This window comes from Sinohyriopsis cumingii, chromosome 15 (assembly GCF_028554795.1).
Source record: "Sinohyriopsis cumingii isolate HCF-2022 chromosome 15, ASM2855479v2, whole genome shotgun sequence".
Lineage (NCBI taxonomy): Eukaryota > Metazoa > Mollusca > Bivalvia > Unionida > Unionidae > Sinohyriopsis > Sinohyriopsis cumingii.
Window position 1 is genome coordinate 58,244,918 of NC_142975.1, and position 23,280 is coordinate 58,268,197.

At 38.5% G+C, this 23,280-nt stretch overlaps 1 protein-coding gene across 1 annotated transcript in view; it reads right to left on the reverse strand.

The window, feature by feature from the left end:
• Positions 1-11,778: 11,778 nt before the first annotated feature.
• Positions 11,779-23,280, reverse strand: part of LOC149781864 (uncharacterized) — a 57,466-nt gene continuing 45,964 nt past the window's right edge. The window contains exon 9 of the mRNA XM_089935021.1: positions 11,779-13,076. Coding sequence (XP_089791147.1) covers positions 13,000-13,076 — 77 coding nt within the window. The 3' untranslated portion in view covers positions 11,779-12,999. The remainder of the gene's footprint in view (positions 13,077-23,280) is intronic.

Here is a 23,280-nt window from a genome sequence, read left to right on the forward strand (position 1 = left end):
TTGGCTTGGTTCGATTTTCGAATGTTCTCCCAGGCTCTTTTCCATTCTACCGTGTCGTTCTTGTTGGCATAGGTTCGTTCCATCACGATAGCCCTGGCTAAACACATCTGGTCTTGAGGGTTGTGAATTTGGACGAGGCTCGTTTTGGTGATGCGAAGGTCGTTCACCAGAAACACCTTATTGCGTTTTCCGGTCCCTTGAGGAGGAGAGACGTGGGTCATGTCGAGTGTGGCTTTTCCATCGGTGATGTCAAACTGGTCATTAGATTGTTGCACGTGTTGAATCTTGTCCATGACTTTGGAAGCAGTCAATTCTGCAGGGGTGCTGAACTCGATCCAAACAGGGGATTTCAAACCGTCGTGTTGTATGGAAAGTCTCAAGCGATCGTCTTCTTTGGGTTGACATTGTCGCTTGAGGGCAGTGAGCAAAGAATCCCACACCCCAATGATGAACCCTTCTGCTTTCTCTAACGGTACTTCAGCCTTGAAATCTTTAAACTTCACCATGTATTTGTAAGCCGTGGTTCTAAATTTTCTAGAGGAGCGCTTTTCCGTCTCTCGAATGGAATAGTACTTTTCAGGGTTGACTAAGGGTGGTGAACTTTGTTTAGAGGGTTCGGATTCTGGTTCACTCGTGTCCTCTTCAAAATCACTGGCATGAATTTGTGCCAAGACTTCGGCCCTGGTACGAGGCGATAGATCACGTTTCTGCCTCTTACTTTCTTCTTCTTTCTTCTCGAATGAATAGGATCGTTTCATCTTGAGTGAAAAACGTCAAATGACTCAAGTTTAAACACCATAGACTAATTTATAGTCCTGGCAGACCAGCGTATATAAAAGGGTGTGTGTCTTGTCCTTTCACTATTCATTTCACTCTCAAACCGAGCACAACGATGGAAGAGACTAGCCAAATCGAACGTTTCATCAAAACTTTGCGAGGGGTCATTAGAAAATTCTCTTCAGACCATCCGACGGACTATTCTCCTTCCTTTCAAGATAAAAGTCAAGATACTTGCTATATCTGTCAAAAGAAAGGGCATTGGTCTTCAGAGTGTCCAGACCGTCAAAAAAGAGAAACAGGGGCTAAAAAGACAAAAGTCAAGATACCTGTTATTATTGTAAAGAAAAAGGACATTGGTCTCCAGATTGCCCAAAAAAGAAACAAGAGGAGTCAGAAGAAAAGAGGGATTCTTCAGAAGAAGAGAGGGATTCTTCAGAGGAAGAAAGCAGCCAGGTGAAGAAAAAGAAACAGGAGAAGAAAAGAAGAAGGGAAGAACGTGAGGAGGAAGAAGAGGAAAAGACTGTGACGGTGAAGAAATTGAAAAAACAGAGAGAGTAAACAATGAGATAGAAGAAGTCTATGAACTTTTTAAAGTGTTATGTTATGAATTGTGAATTGGATTGTAACTATTGAGTAAAGAATACATTAATTATATAAGGTAAGTGTCTTTGAGTTTTGATTTTAAAATAAGAAGCTACAATCACGCACTCATATACACGTACTAAAGGGGTAAAATGGTTTTTTTTTTTTTTTTGAGTTATTGGCAATTGAAAGTGTATCTCTTTTCGAGAGACGTGGGTGGCCCTTAAAAGGGCCTTTTTTTGGTGTAGGGGTGAGTTTAAGCAATCAACTTTAACTGCCTTAAGCCTTTGCCACGGCCATGGCCTACTTCTGGACTGCGTACTGTTGATGATGATGATGATTTGGTTGAAATCACTAAGGATGGTACGGTAGGCTTAGTCACAGGGTTGACGTGTTTAGCTCGGGAAGGTCGTATTCTCTTCGGTCGTAATAAAGAAGTCTGATACATTTGTTTCAGACTTCTTAACTCCGCTAAAATGTCCAACAGTACCGTGACCGTTTGATTTTCACCCTCTTGTTTCTTTGCTGCTACTTCTTCTTGTTGTTTTTTCTTACCTCTTCTTCTTGCTGCTGTTGCTGTAGGAGAAAAGCTTGTTCCGCTTCCTTTTGTCGTTGTATAAATTTCTCCAATTCTTCTTTCTGTCTCTGTCTAAAATTCTCCACTTGCGGTAATGAAGGTGACGAAGGTTCCGGAACAAATTCTTGCGAGGTAAGAAAATCCACAAAATCCCAATTTACCTCTTCTGAAAGTAAGTCCGGGTTCCCTTGGGCGGTCTCCACTGCTGGTGCACCCCAATGGGTCGTTTTCTGAGTTTCCGTCATGTTGAATCACTGTCGCATAGATTGACTGCACACAGGCGCTAGCGAATCTATATAGACCACGTGACGTCACAGACTGATCTCTTCGGATTGGATGCGGGCTGACTGAATTTTGTAACGCGTGTTTGGATTGGTCAATGAACTCAATCCGTTTCAATCCTTCCTCTACCTATAAATAAGCGCAGCTCACTGCATTGATTCACCTGTTCTCGGCGCCTCAAGATGTGGACCGATGTGCAATCTTCTACGCTTGTGTCTTCAATGATGTTCCGGACGGACATACCCATGTATGTCCGGTCCAAGTGGACAGCTGTCCACAGGACAAACACCAGTCTGTTGATACGTAGGATCTACGTACAAAGACAAGGATGCCTCAAGAGTCCTAATTTACGGTCCTACAGTGAGACGCAGCCTAAGGACAAGAAGATGCCGCAGATGCCCTTTATGTTAAGGGCATATTAACATAAATCCAAAGGCCCTTTTCAGGGCCACTCATAGGTCTCGAAAAGAGGTTGGCTTTCCATTGCCAACCCTCTTTTTTATTTTTTTTTAATTTAAAAATCCCATGTTTCAATTGCCTTTGTCCCTAGAATGGATATTTTTTTCTCCCATTGTTCAATTGCCTTTGTCCCTAGAATGGATATTTCTTTTCTCCCATGTTAAATTCCCTTGTCCCCAGAGTGGATGCCTTTTTTCCCCATGTTAAATTTATATAGTCCCCAGAGTGGATATTGCTTCCCATGTTAAATTTACGTAGTCCCCAGAGTGGATATTGCCTTTTTAACATGGAACTCCCCTAGTCCCTAGACCGTCCCACCATACTACTCACACGAGTAGCCAATTTTTGCGTCTTTAAATATATTTTTGTGTTGATTAATAGTTTAGGCTAGCTAAATGGGCTACTTACAAATCAAACTGCCGAGTGGTCTAAAGCGCTTTCCGTTACGGATCACTGCCATCTCACCTCTGCCTGCTCGAGTTCGAGTCTCAGGCTCGGCTAACGTTGGTACGTGAGAAAGCTTGCCAGTAGCTTCTCGTGGGTCGGTGGTTTTTCCCGGGCTTTTACAGGGTTTTTCCTGCACCAATTACACTAGCCGCCATGTACAAACTATCTTGTGCTGAAAGATGGCGTTAAACCCTACAACAACAACAACAACAACAAGTAAAATTAGGACGATCAGTAAATGATTATAGTGATAAAGTCTAATAGTCAAACAGTGAAACACATCGACACTGAATTACGATGGGGGTATAACGGATCTCCGAAGAAAAACCCACATCCTAACTATCAAGGTCGACGTTTTAAATTGTAGGACTGTAAATCCAATTGTTATAATGCAAGTTTTTGACCCCCACCTCCTCCCAATCCCTATATCCGTTTACCTATAGTTATAAATTCATTTGTAAGGAGCTGCAGTGAAAGTACTGTAGCCCCAATGTTCTTAGCAGATTTTGAGTTTCCCAGCTTTTCTGTTTCAAATCTAGTCAAAGAAAGAATTATATTCAGAAAAACAGCAAAGCAACCCACCGTTTTTATTTCGTTTTAAAGGCATGCAGTGTGTATGCATTCCAGTTCAGTATTTACGTTAGTTACTTAGCATATGACTCAATAGAAGTTAGTATAAAGTCGTTCTCTTTACAGTTTATACAGAAATAAACGCGATTAGGTCTTATCAACTGATGCAACTGCAATCATAGAGTATTGGTCCAAATATAGTGCAGAACCCTCTCCCAAATCTTTAGATCGAGCCTAGTTAGTCTACGTGGGTAAAGGAGTCCAAGTAAGGTGTTCGAGTTGTTGTGTGAAGCTTTAAAATGGCACCATAAAGATACAACTTGCTTTCAACACTCAGATGGTCTCCCTGCTCTCGCTACATTCTCTTGATGGTTCCAGAGTACGAATAGACAGTTTAAAAGAACTCATTCAGAACCTATCTTTGGAACTGCGGTAATTCATTTACAGAGCCTATGTGCATATTCAAGTGAAACGAAATGAACAATTCCATCCTCTACGACAGAGACGTTATACCCGTTGGTATCTTACTGTTATATAGGACGACTGATTACTTTCATAGTGTTTAAAATATAAGAGGTTGATGAGCCCAATGTATGTTGTAATATATTGGATTCCACGACTTCTATCTAAAGTGTTTACGGGCATGCACAAAATTCATTGAAAGAAGTCCAGGAAAAGATTAAAGACTAACATGATTATAAACTACTTTTAAGAGAGTTATTGTCCCAAGGCGAGACTAAATGATAATATATGGTGTGTGTGTGCTAATGACTTAACTTCTTATATGAATTACCAGTAGATCCCAACTGGTGATTTCATCATAAAGAAAGTCCTGTGAACGGATAGTTCGGAAGAACCGAGTGAGGATCTACAGTCAGACCTTGAGCAACTCTTATAAGACTTGCCATCACACGACGTAAGCAATCAATTAGTGTTACGCCATATTCCATGGCAGGAGGTCAATGTCACATTAAAACTTCGAGTACCAAGTACTTTTAAAAGAATCGTTTTCTACACGACGATACGATTCCCTTGAATTTTGAAAGACGTGTCGTATGCCTGTCAGTGAGTAAATTTCGTGGATTTCTTTTGCTAACAAATTCTCCGTTTCAAATGCAACATCAGTATATGCCAAGTAATGACAGCTAAAATTTATGTGCCTACAAATCTCGCTGTGTTAAAAATGCTTCACTTAGTGATGAATTTTAATTCTCTCTCGATGTGTACCATAGGAAATGCTTCATATTTCATGTAACTTTCAAACTTACTAAGACGTGTGTGTGTATGGCCCGTGATGTACGCCAACAGATTTACGACTGGAGGAATGCCTGTGACTGGTAAAGTTTTGTAATCGAAGCATGGAAACAATATATCGCATGTGGCAGATGCAAGAAAGAAAATATTATCTATGAAATGTGAATATTTATATTGTACCATGAAGAGTGAAACAAATATAAAATGTTTCGTGTTTTTTGGTAATTATTTCAGAAATCTCCAAACTACTCCAGAGTTATGCCTAAATCCACTCTTATCAAATGGAATTGCAAAATGTTAGGTCATCAATGTTGCGAAGACGATGGAATCGTGTCTGACGCTAGTCAAATGGATCTCTTCAACTTTAACATGTTCGGAGAAGACGAATTAGATGTGAATCTTTGGATTACTCAACTATTGCATTATCGTAATCTTAGTATTATTTGCATGACTTAAAATGTATTTTAACAATGCAAACCTTCTCGCACTGTTAGTTTCAATGCTCATTAAGCAGTGTTGTTTAAAAGCTGAAGATATATATTTAATGCTGTAGTCTAGACATAACCATTAGGAACACATTGTCTGAATTATGCTTATGGCTATGCAACTAAATTGTCATATTTTATATTTGCTAAAACCATTTAAAACCTAGTATTCCAGATCATGGGGTTTTACACGGATATGTTTCAAGATCGGATCCAAGAAGTTTTTCCAATCAACTACACCTCGCCTTCCTCACTTTCTTCTGTCCAAAAACTACTAAAAAAACCACGACTGTTTTCCAATATCGTATTCCTGCTAAACTGATTAGTGTTCTTACTACCACCATCGCAAAATAAACGCACCTGTGCATCGACACCACGTCAGTTACTACAAAGAACTATTCTCTCCAAGTCATGAAACAAAACGTTTTATTTTAAAAACACATAAAGTAGCTTTTCCAAACATTACTACTGAATGCAAGAAACAAATTATTTTGAAACCAGTTGGAAGTATATCCCCAGGTGTCCTCTTTATTTGTTAGCCTCTACGATATGCTCCTAATACCGCAGATAAAAAAATCAAACACTAAATCTAGAAGCAACGAGTTCATACTCGAAATGATCTCACAAGAAGAAAAACAAAACATAAACTTCCCTTTCAATAAAGGGAGCTTCTGCAGCTAGAAAGTGCACGTCCCTACGAAAACATCACTCTATGATCGTCTCCATCTCCTCTTCTCTCGTTTCCACTTCTGTTTCTACTTCTTCGTTTATGACGACGCCAACCAAACCTCATTTAAGACAAGTGTTTCCCCATCTTATGAGAAAGAATGAAAACCCATTTTAAAAGTGACTTCTATTTCTATTTCACCTGTGTCGATGTCCACTTCAGCTGCTGTTGCTGCAGTCAAAAAGGTAACATCCCGTAACGAAAACGCGCATAACAGAACATGTGTGCTCGAGTTACTGGATTTGTCCAAACAAGAACCGGCACGATTTAATCCTTTCATAAACCTTCGTCCTCCAATACAGCCTAAAGCCATGTTAGTACGACGTTCGGACAATCAGAGGAAATAAATCTAGCATAAAAGAAGTGTTGGATACAATGCACAGCAGTTTCACTGAATGAAAAGTTTATTCTTCTCCCAGTTAACATCATTGCCGAAAGGAAAGAACAAGACCTACTCTCTTCGTTCAGTTAAACATTAGGATGTTCTGTCAATATTTACCAAAGCCAGCGCACAAACAAAAACTTTAAATTAAAAAAATGAAAATATCATTGACATGGTGCTGATTTTGTTGGAGCGTCTTGAAACTACCAACTACATTTACCAAGATACAGAAACGACGACTCTGACGACATCGTCATTTCTTTGCAAATGGTGGAAACGACTTTTTTAACCTGTCAAAAGAAAAAATTGCTTCTTTAACAAGTGACGAGTTATTGCCGTGCTTAAAAGCCCGTTGTTAAAAGTCGCTGCCGCCTTGTTAAGATTGATTGCTGGACTCTTAGGAAGAGTAATGAGGTGAAGATGAAAAGGACAGACTTTCTGAAGGGACATCAAGCCTGATCTTATGTACTAACCCAAATTGACTACTGTAGTTCCTTAGAAACGGTGGATGGAACACCATCGTTGGTACGAACAAGGGATGCATCACATACCACTGAATCCTAATCCCACTGAGACAACAAAACATACAACAAGAGTTACAGTCTTTGACGGATCGAACATATCTGATTGGAACATATACATCGCAACGGTAATGAAAATTATTGCAACGACTTCAACTGTTTCACCAGAAAGCCTTAGACGAGACGGGTGGACCTACTCTACGAAATTTCAAGAGTGTCACGAAAAGCAAAAGAAAGTTGAAGCAGCTTCAAAGACCTTTAAAGAATCGACAAAGGGAATGGAAGAAGAGAAAGAAACAGGAATAGTGTTTAAAACTCGGTGTATTCAAACACCTTTATTCCACCAGTGTGGCATCCCTGTTGAAACCTTCCCCTACTCAGAAGCTATAATAAGGAAGGTATGGAACAAAAATTATGTAAACGCGATCTGCAGCAGAAGAAAACAGAAAAGAATGGACGATAGAAGAGAACCAGAAATCAACAAGAGAAAAAAGTGGTGAAAGAACATTCAAATTTTGTGGAAGCTTCTTTTTCTACTATCCTATTGCTCGTCGGACACGTCCAGCATTCAATTTAAAATACTGTACAAACCCAAGACGAGTATAGAACATTAGGTGACATTATTATTACGGGAACACGTTTAGCTAGCATCTACTACAATTTTGAATAATCAAACTTGTATCATGAAACCAAAGACAAACTCACAAGTCTAAGTCTGCAAGGTGTGCAATGATAGTTGCATTGGCGTATATATTATACATCTTCATGAAGTCAAACTAAAATAGCAAGAATCTATTAACAATGGCAAGCCTCTCATTATGCTTTGAACAAATGAGGTCACACATATTTGTTTTCTGTCACTGATATAATCTTAAATACATCGATGTGTTTCCATATCTGGTAAAAGCTTATAGTCAATCGTGTCATTATAGTACGGGATGTGTTCCCAGTAAAGCCACACCTCAAGCGAGGAGTAACCCTATTCGATCAATTCTTTGGAACGTGAAAGACCAGAAAAAGAAAGAATTGTTAAATTCCGAAGATTGGATTCGCATTGGAAAATTAAAATGTACTGTTCTTTCGTTGACGTGACCAGCCTGTATATTGGAATATATGAACGGAGGAGTGCTTAAAGGTATGCAAGGGACAAAACAAAAACAAAACAAAACAAAATGACGACATTTTCGATCAAATACCACGTAAAGTGAGAAAATATCGTATCCATGATGTTAGATCCTGTTGAAAATGATATTCACTCAGTTTCTGTGCCTGGATTGTTACTTAATATTTTAACGTTGTATTACTCCAACCTTTTGCACACCGATACTTCTCATTACAAACTGTCTGTTAGAAACACCAAACTTCTGTAAAGAATCTGCAGGTTAGTAATAATTGATTGCTGACCAGGTTTTATTCAGTATTAATTGACTGACATGGCGTCAAAAGTTTCTTGCGTGCTAATCACAAACAAACCTTATTATGATCTCTTCAGGATATCTCTCGCATCTCTCTAAATTTGTTTTATACTGTGACATATTTACTGTACTGTTTGTTGCTCAGTTTATTTGCTGTTCCTTTTTTAACCGTCTGTGAAATTTCTCATTAGTAACTGTATGATATACTCCTTTTGGTGATTCTCAGATTCACTTTCTGTGTCTAGCGAGTTTCCTTTGCGAAATACTGTGTTTGCAATGCATTTTATCGACGTAACACGCTTATACTTACATTTAGCCATTTGGTATCAATGATTTCCAATATGCAGTAATATGCCATTCAATATCAAGGATTTCCAATAATTATAGGTTACTGCATTTGTATTGGAAAATATGAACGAGTTTTTGGATGGAATATTGCACGACCTTGGGAGTCATATTGTGAATGAATGTGCATTGCAACAACTTTTCCATTTGATCTGGAATGAATAGATTTTTGCATTTTTCTCGATTCTAGGAAATTTCGTGATTATGTACTGGATTTGTATGTGACAATTCCACATGAAATAGATCAGACTGAAGAAGCTAGGGAGAATCGTGTTGACATATGTAAATGTGTTTCTGTTTCCGTAATTGAATGCTTGAAATCATAAATGTGGGAAAATATGAAGTCTTTCAATTGCAATCATCGAAATTAGAGTACAATTTCGAAATGTATAAGCCAGATTGAGAACCTATGACATGGTTCATGTAATTCGGATTTGCAGAATTAAGAAAATACATTTTGAGGAAATTCAGGATGTAAAACTAAGTATATTTTATTTTGCCCTTCTTGTCACCAGCTAAAGGAGAGAGTATATGACTTGTCACTTGTATGTTATTTGTAAGGACCTTATCTTGCGTCCGTTATGTACTGTAGCTAGCCTAAATCCGAAACATTGTATCAATGCGGAATGTACCAAAGCAGCTGTTATGTGGCAGTCCACGAAACATCTGTTTTAGTTCATTCAGAAAAAATTTAAACAACCACATTGTAAAGAGCATCCTTCGCGAGTGGACATGATTTGTGTACAAATCAAAAGTGCTGGCGTCTGCGTCCATTGTTTGTTTACAATAGAAAGTAGTTCCTTTATGCACATGAATGCTATATGTAAATACTGCACGACCTTGGGAGTGAAGTATATCCATCCGACAAATCGGGTTCATATTTTTCATACAAATTCAGTAACCTTTTTATTATATGCCCATTTTGTTATTCTACCTAATTGTTAATTATATTAACAAAATACACTACAAGAAACAAAGTAACTGAATGTATGCCGTATTCCAAACTAAATACACAAGCGCAGATTCATCATTATACAACAACAACATTATTACTGCGCACATAACTCCGCCCAGATAAATTTGAACTTATTCGCGCGCTTGACATAACTTTCTAAAGAAAATGCGTTTTTGTCTACTTAAAGAGTCATATTGTGAATGAATGCGCATTGCAACAATTCGTTCATTTCATTTGGAATTAATAGATTTTGGTATTTTTTTAGATTCTACTAAATTTCGTGATTATGGACTGGATTTATATGTGATAACTCCACATAAAATGCATCGGATTGAAGAAGCGAGGGAGAAACGTGTTTACATCTGCAAATGTGTTTCTGTTTTTGTAACTGAATGTTTGAAATTGTAATGTGGGAAAAATATGAAGTCATTCAATTGCAATTATCAAAAAGCCGCTATGGAATTTAAGGCTTATTTCCTTTTAATGCAGTAAGGAGGGTGTACATGAACCTATATTCGAAATTACAGTACCATATCAAAATGTGTAATCAACATTGAGAACCTATGACATGGCTCATGTAATTCGGATTTGCAGAACTAAGAAAGTACATTTTGAGGAAATTCAGGATGTAAAACTAAGTATTTTTTTCCATTCTTATTACCAGCTAAAGAAGACAGTCTATGCCTTGTCACTTGTATGTCATTTGTAAAGACCCTTTCTGGCGCCTACTGTATAGCTAGTCTAAATCCGAAACATTGTATCAAAAAAAGTGAACGCGGAATGTGCCAAATCAGCTGGTATGTGGCAGTCCACGAAACATCTGCTTTAGTTCATTCAGAAACAAATTTAATCAACCAAAACGTAAAGCGCCTACTACGCGAGTGTACATGATTTTTTTACAAATCAAAAGTGCTGGCGTCTGCGTCCATCGTTTGTTTGCAATGGAAAGTAATTCCTTTATGCACGTGAATGCAATATGATGGTGTGCAATATCGTAAAATGGTGAACGATACTGACAATGTAAAGTTAACGAGAAAAAAAAATGAGCATATAATAATATGCCATTTAATATCAAGCATTTCCAATATGCAGTAATATGCCATTCAATATTTTTCATGATCATTTTTTTTACATCACTTGTACTTTGTTCCACATCTTTCCGACGCTCTTTTCTCTGCTCAACTTACTTTTGTTATTATTTATCTTTACATTAACTTGCCTTTTGGCCTGCAGTTTGTGGTTAGTATTATGAAGATGTGCCCTAAAGCCCCAATTCACACATACACATTTTTTGTAGGTCTTACACGTTTCCTTGTGTTCCAAGCTGTTTTAAATAAAGTAGTTCAAAGAGCTGAGAGTAATAGAAGGGCTATACATTGTTCCCATGCCTCTTCTTTCAGCTGAAAAACTTCATATTTTCGGTGCACAAGTCCTCGTTCTAAACAAGTTTTAATAGCTACAAGAAACTGGCTGGAAATCTACAAAGCAATTTCACTATCTCCACCAAATATAAGCGTTTTCAACTACAATGAAATTCCCCATGGTTATTCTTATTCTATTTCTTACAAAAATTAATAGTAGGAACAGTTCGATTTTCCGACTTTATTTGGAAAAGGTGAACACCTGAAAACAATAATCCATTAGGGGAATAATATGGAAGTCTTCACTCGGCAAATCTCTTGTGTGTGTGTGTATTGGGTTTCTCTCTCTCTCGATCGATCGATCGAAGGCTGTAGTGTAGCATTCTCTATCAATGTATGTTCGTAATTACAATTACGATAAATACGTTATAATGACATACTGTATGATTCAGTGAATAAATATCGTAATTAGCACTCCATTTTTTTTTTCCCCATGCCGAAAGAATCGAGTAGATTCTGCTATTTCCGCGTACATTTCATCAATATTATATTTTCATTATTTAAAATAATTGTTGTTGTTTTTATTTATTATACAAAAATGTAGTTGGGTAAAGTGAAATAAATAAAAAAGATAGATAACTGTACATATTTATCTTTTGTTCATATTTTATAATATTACTGCATTACACAGACATCGACTGAGGAAAACGGAACGGAGGGGTATGAACTAACGCCACGCTATGTCGGATTGTCTTCGGCCCATGTTCACCCTTCAGTGTATATTATTGCGACCCAGCTGATCACGAATATTCACTCGAGTCTTATTAGCCTCTAATGCACGCTTGTTTTCTTCAGATCCGAGTTGACAAAAGCTGGAACGGCTATCTTAATTCTCTCTCGAATTAATGTGTGCGCCACGTGGGAAAGTTGTTATATTTGATTAATCTCTAACGGAATTTCTCGAATGTATCACATCACTACTTTTAGAGCATTCTGGAAAAAAAAGGGCTGAATTACGAGCCACTTTGTTGACTGAATTAAGGATTGGCATTTCTTAATTCGACACTGAAGTTGGAACGTAACATCTTCATCATTTAAAAAAAGAACGATTTATGTCATTTGTATCTTTTGAACAAATAATTTACTTCCTCCCAAACTTTAGTTAGATTGGAAGAATGGTGAAATTTATGATAAACGGAGACAGTGAAGCTTTCAGTTATATTTTTACAACCAGTAATAATATAAATAAATTCCATACAGTATGTTTTCTATGTACACGCGTTACAAACTGGATCAAACTTAGCTGAATTTATATTTTTTCTATCTGCCGACGATGATAATCCCAATAAGATGAAGGTATATCATTTTTTATTCTCTATCTGCCGACGATGATAATCCCAATAAGATGAAGGTATATCATTTTTTATTCTCTATCCGCCGACGATGATAATCCCAATAAGACGAAGGTATATCATTTTATTCTCTATCTGCCGTCGATGATAATCCCAATAAGATGAAGGTATATCATTTTATTCTCTATCTGCCGTCGATGATAATCCCAAAAAGATGAAGGTATATCATTTTTTCTCTATCTGCCGACGACGATAATCTCAAAAAGACGAAGGTATATCATTTTATTCTCTATCTGCCGACGATGATAATCCCCAAAAGATGAAGGTATATCATTTTTATTCTCTATCTGCCGACGATGATAATCCCAATAAGATGAAAGTATATCATTTTATTCTCTATCTGCCGACGATGATAATCCCCCAAAGATGCAGGTATATCATTTGTTTTTCTCTATCTGCCGACGATGATAATCCCAATAAGATAAAGGTATATCATTTATTTTCTCTATCTGCCGACGATGATAATCCCAATAAGATGAAGGTATATCATTTTGAGAAGGCTGTCAGCAGAATCTTGAACTCCTGAAAAATATGAAATTGTGCCAAATTATATGGATATGTATATAAAAGTATCTTTTAAAAGAAAGTATGCAAAATAGTTTTAAACGAATCAATTTAATCGTCAGCGAATCTTACTTCCAAGGAATCTGCCCAAACTGTATATGTTCACAGAAAAAAATAAAACAGACGCCATATGTAGTGATTTTACTCAATCATCTATATTATTTCATCTCGTTTGTCAAAGCACACACAGCTTGAGAGTCAATGTTTTTTGTTGTTGTTATTTTTGGGGTTTAACGCCATTTCTCAACGCAAGTTAGGTTATACATGACGGCCAGTATAATTGGTGCGAAGGACCATCCACGGGAAGCTACTGGCAGCTTTTTTCACATACCCATATTAGCCGAGCCCGAGACTCGAATCTACATGGGCAGAAGTGAGATGGCAGTGATCGGTTATGGCGAGCTCTTGAGACAACTCGGTCACCCAGGGTCCCGAGAGACGGTGTTTTCCTTAGATTGCTCAATAAGACGCTTAAAATCCTAAACTATACAGTTTAATCATTCTTGCATAAGTGTAGTCTTCGTCCGATAGTATTATTAGATATTACAAGAGTTTTACTAAGTTTTTATTAATATCCAACGTGTACTTGCCATAAAAGAATGCCCTTTTTTATACCAAAGACCGTAACAACAAATAAACGACATATACATTTGCAGCAGCAGAAGGGGGGACTCCAAAAAAGGGGCTGGGGTGAGGCAGACTTGGGGGGATTGGCCAACAATCAATCTTCGTTTTTAGATCCTGAGGCTAAAAAAAATCTATTTTTCAGACAAGTAATGTTGACTCATTACCTATTCAAGGGCCAAATACGAGGTTTGTATATAATCCTGGGATTATTCATGAAGTGGGCCCACCAAATAAATGGGCACACCCCCGATCAAGGCCCAATTTTGCTAAACGGGGGCAAAATAATATTGTTATTTCAGCCAAGCAATGCTGACTCATTAATTATCCAATGGCCACTCCGAGGATTGTATGTAAGTCTGGTCATGCTTTACCCCGTTTTCGTAACCGGCCCCTTGGTATTAGCCCAGTTACTTAATTATGAGGCCTCCGTGATGTTTTGTTATGTTTCCATTTGATAACAATGACACACGCACCCCCAGGCGAGACCCGCTGGGTACAAAATCGCACCACCACGTTGCTCAATGTGGTGAAAGGTGTGCGTGAATTATCAGTGATCAATATGTTTTCCTGTTGACTTTAGAGCTCTTGGGGCCCTGGTAGCAGAGATTTGTACTGTGTGATATATGCGAATTGAATGTTGTGGTTAAGCAGCTTTGACAAAGCTGATTTAAAAATACCATTTGCGAGAAGCTGCACTGAATCTGGATTAGTGTGAAAATATTCTTCAGCAGCTGACATTTAACTAAAATTTCTTATTTCTCCTTTTTCAAGATTAGTTGATCTAATTGCTTGTTTGTTTGTTTGTTTTGTTTTGTTTTGTTTTGTTTTGTTTTTTTGTATTGGCCTGTCTTTCCACGTGTTGTATTTTTTTCTCTGTGCGACAACCAGTGCATTTTCAAGATTATTGTCTTGGGGTTTTTTTTATAGTTCACGCGATCAATAACTAATCCATCTTTAATAAGACATTGAAACACTTGTAAATAATCGGTGTGTGAAATATATATTTCTTTGCTACCGGCAATCGCGATACCAAACCGTATATAACCTGTATTGGTGATATTTCCAGGAGGTATTTAAGACAACTTCGTTTAACACCGGCTCTGCTCGCATCATAATTCATGTGTATCGGATAATATCTAAATTCACATATTTTCCCTCTAATATAACTAATTTTTAGCAGAGAAATATCTGTTGAGATCATCTTTGGCGTCTTTTATTATTACATCATCAAAAGCGTTTTGTATCTCGTAATATCGTTTAAGCGCCACAGGATACACATCGTTGTGTTTTTCCCTTGATCAAAGCGCTGCATTTCAGACATGGTTGTGGTCCAGTACTGCCACGATGAACACTAACCATGTGATAGCCGCATTACTCGCCACGATACTCTTTTCCACAAGGTCGGGTTGATCTGATCACGAGCCAACGACAACTATTTGTTTCTCTTTCCATAATATATTATTTGGAGAAAGTTAAATTAAAGAAATTACTTTTTCCTAATTATATAGCAATGACTAATTCTACTGTTCCAAGGCAGGTGATGCGAAAAGTATTTTAGTCTAACCGGGATAAAACCAGCTTCCCAAGGTCGAAAACTGCACAGAACAATTTACGAAAAGAAATAAATGCATTATTAACCACGATTGGTATTGAGAGATTATTGGCGATCGAACCAAAGAAAAGCAGAGACAAGAGTTTTGAACGAGAATGAAAACTAAATTGTAGATTGAACCGCAGCACAGCACTAGATTTGACTTAGGCAGATTAAAGAACGACAAAAAGCGTCCACCATTTGAGTTGTTGCAATTACACGATTTTATCAAAATGGCCAAAAATGAGTTTGCGCAAGATGGCGCTGTCCATGTCTGGTCAACGTTCAAGATAGACGGCGATGCTATTTTCGTTGACTCCACCATGAACGACAAATGATCAGCGACTATTGTTGATAATCGTGTGGATAACAGCAAGTACATAATTAAAATAAAAATATTTGACGAACATATCATCCACGATTGTCCAACCTGCATTATTCGTGATGAACTGGACCAAGTTAAGGAATCACAGCGACATGACAATGTCGTGACAATAGGTAAAATCTCCAAACCAGACACGTTTCCATGAATAGACAAACAATAATACAATACTACAATAAAGCGTATGCAGTGCCAGCAGTGGTTTACGCACTATACCGTTTAAACGATCCTGATAGCAATGCTCTTGCTCCGATGCGTGGTGCATGCACAAGCACATTAAATTGCGTAACTCAGCTTGTCAGAAAACATTTTAGTAACTCGAGACGTTAAAACGGACTTACAGAATTGAGAATTAAAAATGGCACAACAGTAAGATTCTCTCATCGACTAAGCTAAAATGAATGACGTAGCAGTGTTGGAAAAAAACGCTGAAGTTTCCAATCGTGGTAAAAACAATTACAAACGAGACTTTGTACAATCTCGGCAACTATTGAAGTAAGGGCGCCCCAATAGCAAAATTTGATCATAATAGTCCTGCCTCGACTGAATCAGTAACAAGGTTTCCGCTGAAAAGAACACTATGAATTTATGACGCCGATATTTTTGATGAGATTTACAATATTAGCGTGCGTGACCCTGCAATTGTCTGTCTATTTCACGATGACGATAAAGATACATCTCTGGCAGATAAATCTGCTACAGATAAATCAACATTGGATCAATTTGTGCTACCGTCTGGTGTACTTTATCGGAAGGAATCTCTCCAACGTGCGATGAAAGAGACTGCGGTAAAATTTGACGGCGACAATGATAAATTACTCAATACATGTTTTACCACGTCGTCGTTCGTGGCTTAAAGTACAACAACAAAAAGTGATGGTTTCCAGCTCCAAAAAAAATTCTCAACGATAGATCACGATCTTGTGTCTCTGGAACACACATTAAAATTCCGTCGACATGATCATGGTTGACATCGTAGCTTTCTACTCTGCGGAATTTCTAGGACTCGGCGAATGTCAAACGTACTTTGAACGATTCGGTCATCCAACACACGAAATTACCAGAGTAAAGATAAACGGTAATTTTACCTTGGACTACGATCTAGCCAAATTTTCTGAGATTGAGTCACTCAAGTTCCCAAAGAGTATTCATCCGATTGTACCAGTTTGGTTTGATGGTCATTTATTAAGCCGGACATAAAAAATTATTCTCAACGATTGTTACGCAGAAAATCAACGTGCCTAGGCTCCGATGCTGATGTTACGATATATGTTGCACGCCAAGATCCTTACATCGTTGACTGTAACTTCTGCGATATTTCGTACAGGAAGGGGATAACAGTTTGGTTACAGCAGGATGATAAATATATGTGCATAACAATTATCGGTATGTTCACGTTCTGTGCGTCGTCTGATAATAAACGTCGCTGTACAAGATTAATCATGGATCCGGCAGAACTAGATTTTGTGATTGAAAATATGATGTCAAGAGGTTTATTGGTGTCAAGGCAGCGTGTATGTTTAGGCGACGGTACACATATTAGCACGGTTGTTAGCTACTACGATGGTGATTCTCACCAGTTCACCCATTTGAGATCTTCGATATTCGTATATTCTTCAATAAATATGTTATCGATGATTAACTGGTTTTAAGCAGATGCTGTTATAGTCGCCACGGATTAATTTTATATAATTCGATCGAATATGGATATTGTGAAACCATTTATCGACGCATCTCCGCCGTGTACAGACGCTACGTGTCACGATGGTGTGGAAGACGCTAGCAGCAGTAACTGCGTTACCAACGCTAACGACGCTATCTCAGACAGACTCCCTGGGGTCTTTGAAGAATGAAGCGCGAACAAATACATAATTATATTGAATCGGCCGATGTTAAATCAGTCAGCGCTTATTACCCAAACGATAAATTATCAGAACCGTCAATGACTGATCCAACCACGAGTCATAGCACAATCTAATGTAATGGTCCTAGTGGTTCGGGTAAAACAACACGTGCGATAGAAATATTTAAGAACTCGGCCACGATAGTGCTAACGGTAACTCACCGTTTTGCCAGAGATATAAAACAGCCTGGAATCAAATCGTACACGTATCACAGTTTCTTTAGATGGCGTGGTGCTGCGTGGACGCCCGATTGTATGTGACAAAAATACATACTGAAAATAATTATTTGAAAATATGCACTGTGTTCAGAGGTGATTTAAAAATGTTTCTCGACTGGCTGTCGACGAAAAACACTTCAATTATCATGTGTGGAAATCTTGGACAGCCTCCTCCGTTTACAGGAGAATTACCGCATGACTGGCAGCGTAATTACATTAGGCACTATGAATAACTATTGTATGACCAGCCATCGCTCGACGAAACATTACGACAGTTGAAATCGCTAATCAGATTCCAACCGGTCGAGATTCAGTGTTAAAAATGCGTACCAAAATTCAAGAGACACTAATGTCCAATTTCTGGAACTCACGTCAACATAATGATCTGATAGTTGTATCCAGGTAAATTGTACATGATTCACTTCAGCGTAGATTGTTTAACCTTCAACGAGGAAAGTTTGCAAAGCTGCCAGTTACATTGTGTTATCTTTCAGCGGATAGGCGTAGAAAACATATTTACGTTGACATTACAGGAACCGATGCACAACTGTCACTGGTTCTTAATGATATCGTCGATGTTCCAATAGACGCTGTATAGCAGGTACTGTCGGCATCAAAAACGCAAGCGGAAGTCGCTCCGTGACAGGAGCCTCAACCATTGTCCTCGATACTAGTATATGCGATAACTGTTCATTCGGTGCAGGGGCTAACAATCTCAGATACCAATATCTGGATTGTCGAAGATTGCATCGAATGATCGAATTTAGTATATTTGGCAATGTCGAGAGTCGCAAAAGTATCTCAACTGCGACGAATTGTGATAGACAATTTCAAGATAGACTACAGAGGCAAAGCCGACGACTTGGCGGGGGCAGAGCCACCGCCACTGGCCCCGCTAACGATAGTCACCGGCACTATAAAGAAACAAATAACTGGTTATAAGCAAGAAGACATAAAAAGACAGGGCCAGTTTGATCCTGATGTTGAATTTATCATGACGCTAGAATAACGACAAAATAATCACTGCGCCTGTTGTCACACAGTGATGCTATGACAATGTTTTCCTAACAACGTACGACAATTTATCGTGGACAGAACCAATAGTAGTCTAGGCCACACACGCGAAAATGTCACTCGGACATGTCTTGACATGTCTTGAATGTTACAGATGTCAAGGAGCTTCGCTCCTGCGAGGTAACTCCTTCGAGCTTCGCTCCTTAGTGCTAGCGAGTCTGAGGATGCGCCTCTGCGACACCGAATCGAACCCGGTGGTAACAGAGTCTTTTCAGGAATCGCCTGTAATTGTTCGCAGACAAATCCACGTTGAGGAACTGTTGAATATAGTCTGTAGATTAGTGGACTCGCAGTAGATCTTACCACTCTAAAATTTGTATGCGTTGTTACTCTCCATATGGAATCAGATGATCTTCCTACGCAGCCAGGTTCATACCCGACTATCACATTGCTTCCAAAATCAGGTTGTTGTAGTTGATTTCCTGTCGATATTCGTCGTGGTGTGTGTTTTTTTTTTTGTTGAGATTGCATCGACGGGTTTCATGTTAATTATACTTGTGACCTCGTTGTTTAATGTGGTTATCACTTGAATTAGTCTCGCAACCCATTTACGAGATTTGTCCTTGCTCAGTAATTCCCACGCGTATTGGCGTCCAGACAGTTGCTGTGCAAATTATTTATTACATCAAGATGTAACGTGATGTGTCCTGCGTCCGACTTTAAAATTAAGTTGTTGCATCAGCGCCGTTACTGTTCAGAGCAATTCCTTGCCAGTGTCAACCTGTAGAAAATGTGACCATCGCTGTGGCTGACACGTGAATCAATTCGTTAAAACGTGCTGAAACTTCAGTTGCTATTTTAGTCCATAGCGGTTTCGCTTGCTTTTAACTTCTTGCAAAGTCTATGACAATCAACTCCGATTTGTAGGTGCGACGTGTGCGTGATGTGCCAACGACATCATATGGTAGAAACAAGATATCTGTCTGATCAACTTCGTTGGGCGCGTTGGCATCAAACCGTCCATGCTGAATTGTTTTGGGACGTGGTAGATAAAATTTGCCATATTGCCTGTCGTGACATCGAATCCGCGGCAACGGCACGTATGATACCCGCCGAACATCGACTTGGCTAATAGCAGCTGTATCTCTCCAGTATCCTCTTGAACTATAATAAATCGACTCTATTATGAAATTGTAGGCGTTTAATTACCAGTCGTGGGGACTTCTATGTGCAAAGCAGTTGTTTACCACGCCGATCTTATGAACAAGTTCGTGAGTGATTCTCGTACGTTTTTATTTTTTATCGACTTTAGCGTGTGAATCAACTTGACGTCCGCGATATGTCTTTGTTGCATATCTTTGTATTTAGGGAGCACTCGCCAGTTATAAACACGTTTGTGAGAGTGACGTATATAAGGTGAAGTTGTTTGCATTTAAAACATGCACAGTGGAGAGAATGTTTGGCATACCTCTATGATATTTTAATGTAATGTGGCTGACATTTCTCTGAATAAATTTATTTTTGGAAATTGTACATGATTTAAGCACACTGTTAACTAAAATGGTTGCTCCCTTGTGCTAAAGAAATCTGCCTGAATTATCTAAACTACACTATCATTAGTAGCTATTAAAATAGGGAAAATGAATCTTTGCAGACTAGACAGTATAAGCTTCAGAAAGTGCATTGAATGAATTACCGAATATATAAAATGTTAAAAGGTTATCGGCTTTTTTAATACAATTGACCTCTGAAGTTCAGGAAGTAAAAATGACCAAGTGGAGCTTGGACTTTTTTGAAAGATGCACATCTGGAATAAGGCCAAACTGTATACTCCATAACCCATATTACAAGCATCCCTCGTACACCATAATAAAGGGAATGAAAGGTTCTTTGAACTATATCTAAGATATGCAAGGTCTTTTTTTAATAGCCAGTATAACCAGTTAGGAAAGCCGGGAAAAATATTTCTTCAAAATTCTAACCCTGGTAATTTTCCCAATGTCCCACCAATATCACAGCCATTGACTGTGTCGCCGGCAATGCTTGCATTGCTGATCACAAACTTATATTTTAATGCCACATTTTACACACTTGCCTGTGAGTGCCCGCACGTTAGTTTTCAACGTGGTTGTGCCCAAACCAGTTGTATCAGTAATCGTCTTGCATCGAACACAATATAAACTCTATATTTGTACAATATGAACGTGATTGACTTTGTAGCGAAACGCAAGCAGGCACCGATCATGTATCATCCAGTGTTACCAAATTCCATTCGAGCTTCTTAATATGTCCGTCCTGTTACAGAAAGACTTATTTGTTGCTCAACCTGATAATGAGGTGGCTTAGATGGGACGAACTTGATCTATCGGCGCCATCCGCTGATCACCAACGATGCGTGATGTTCTTAAAGAATTCAGTGAATCGTCAGCTGGTTTAGAAAACAACGTCGTTATTGAGTTTATCGCTGACAGATGAAGCCCCGTCCGTCGAGAATCTTGACGGGATATCAACATACTATTGGTTTACCATGATGTCATTCTTTACAAACAAGCAAATTAGTCCATAATATTTTCACAAGGCAGGCGTAAAAGCACATACGTAATTTACCTAACACAGCGGTACACTCAAATCATCAAAGTGATCAAGAGACAACTCTATTTTTTATCATTAACGATGTTGACACACTTACGTTGGGAAATATTCATTAGACTTGGTGTCCCGGCAACATGGACATAAACGCCTTTGCATATGCTTAGAATTCATCACGATAAGTTTACATGATCAAGGAACATGCTATCGAATTGGTCTTGACAAAATATTTTACTAAACAAAATGCATTTATTGTATAATGAACCACGACAATATTAATAAGAGCATCTCTGAGATTGAGCAATTTCAGCAAGACGGTCTCGCGGTTCAACTTGAAAACCGCAACCATGTTTTTGAGATGATAGAGAAGCGACGGCAAATAGGCTGATTTACAATAGCAGTAGAATATAGTTTTATCAAATTATTCCAAAGAGAAAAGGGATTGTCAATGGCGGATTGACACGAACAACATAATAAAGCTAAATGTGTTCCACTGGTAAGAGATATTGAGAAAATACGATGACAGTTATAAAAAAAACTTGTGTTGGAATCCGTTAGGAGTCCCAAATCCACATAACAGCGACTTCACCAGTACAAAAATGTTGAGATCGTAGAAAAAAGACCAAACAAATGTTTTTTATTGTTCATTATGGCCAAGAGAAGTTATGCATGTGGGGATGTTTATGGTCTGCCACGCACGTACAAACCAACAGTCAATTCTTCACGACGCGTGTTCAATAAATTGATTTCTTGGTCGGTTAGACGAAAAAGTCTTCGTGCCAGTGATGGATTATGACATTGTATAAAAACAGGATTAACGGGCACTGGCACAATCAAATGACCCTGTGGGATCTCCGGAGACAAGCTGTTAAGAAAATATTCCTGCTGAGCATGCTTTTAGGCTGCCTGCCTAGACGTGTTATAGCTACCACTGATTGCGTCACTCAGACTAGATTGACGGAAATGGTCAACGTGATATTGCCAATGCCCGGAGATACAAAGCGACCACAAACTGTTGAACGTTGTTATGTCGGATAATATATGGAGAGCCGGTTATTTTGCCCCATGCCGCATAACTCTTTGAAAAATATTCGCCAATTATGTAATCGAGACCCTCCTGCATTTTATCGATATTCGAACCAGGTAGTTTATACGTACGCAATTGGTCTTCGGTAATCTTAAAATGATCAAGAAATAACTTTTTGTATATTACACCATTTGCACTTCTAATATGATCACACGTGTGAATTACTTTTTCTATCATAGTTTTTCGAAGGAGTTCTGGATCAGGCGTTAATATTTCAATGGCGGCACTTAGCGTTGACTCGTTTACTTTGATAACTATCTTCGATTCTTTCCCCGTTATAGAATTGATTCTACGCTCAAGTTCATCAGTGATTTGTTCGATTCCTGTTGGTATGCTGACAACTTCCATGACTGAGGCTGCCAGGCCCCCTTCCAACTCAATTTTACCGGAGAATACCACTGAATTTTTAGCGCATCATCCACCAAATGATTTTTTTCTTCTAATTTGTGGCCAACTATAATAAAGTAATTTGACATTGCGATCTCAAGTGAACGACTGGACCCTCCAGGTCCCATGGGTGCTTTTATTGGAGTTGGAAAACCAATATCAAACTCGGTCGCGTTGAAATCGCTGGTATCATTGTGGTAGTCGGCGGCTTGGTGTTAGCGATAATCTGCTACAGTCGTGTAGTTATTTCTGTGGTCATTATTATCTATTTGGGGATTCTAAATGTGATGCGGGCAAAGTTGGCGGAGGTATGTTTGCGTTCTTGTGATACCGATAATGAATATCTCTCATCGCAGTAAATTC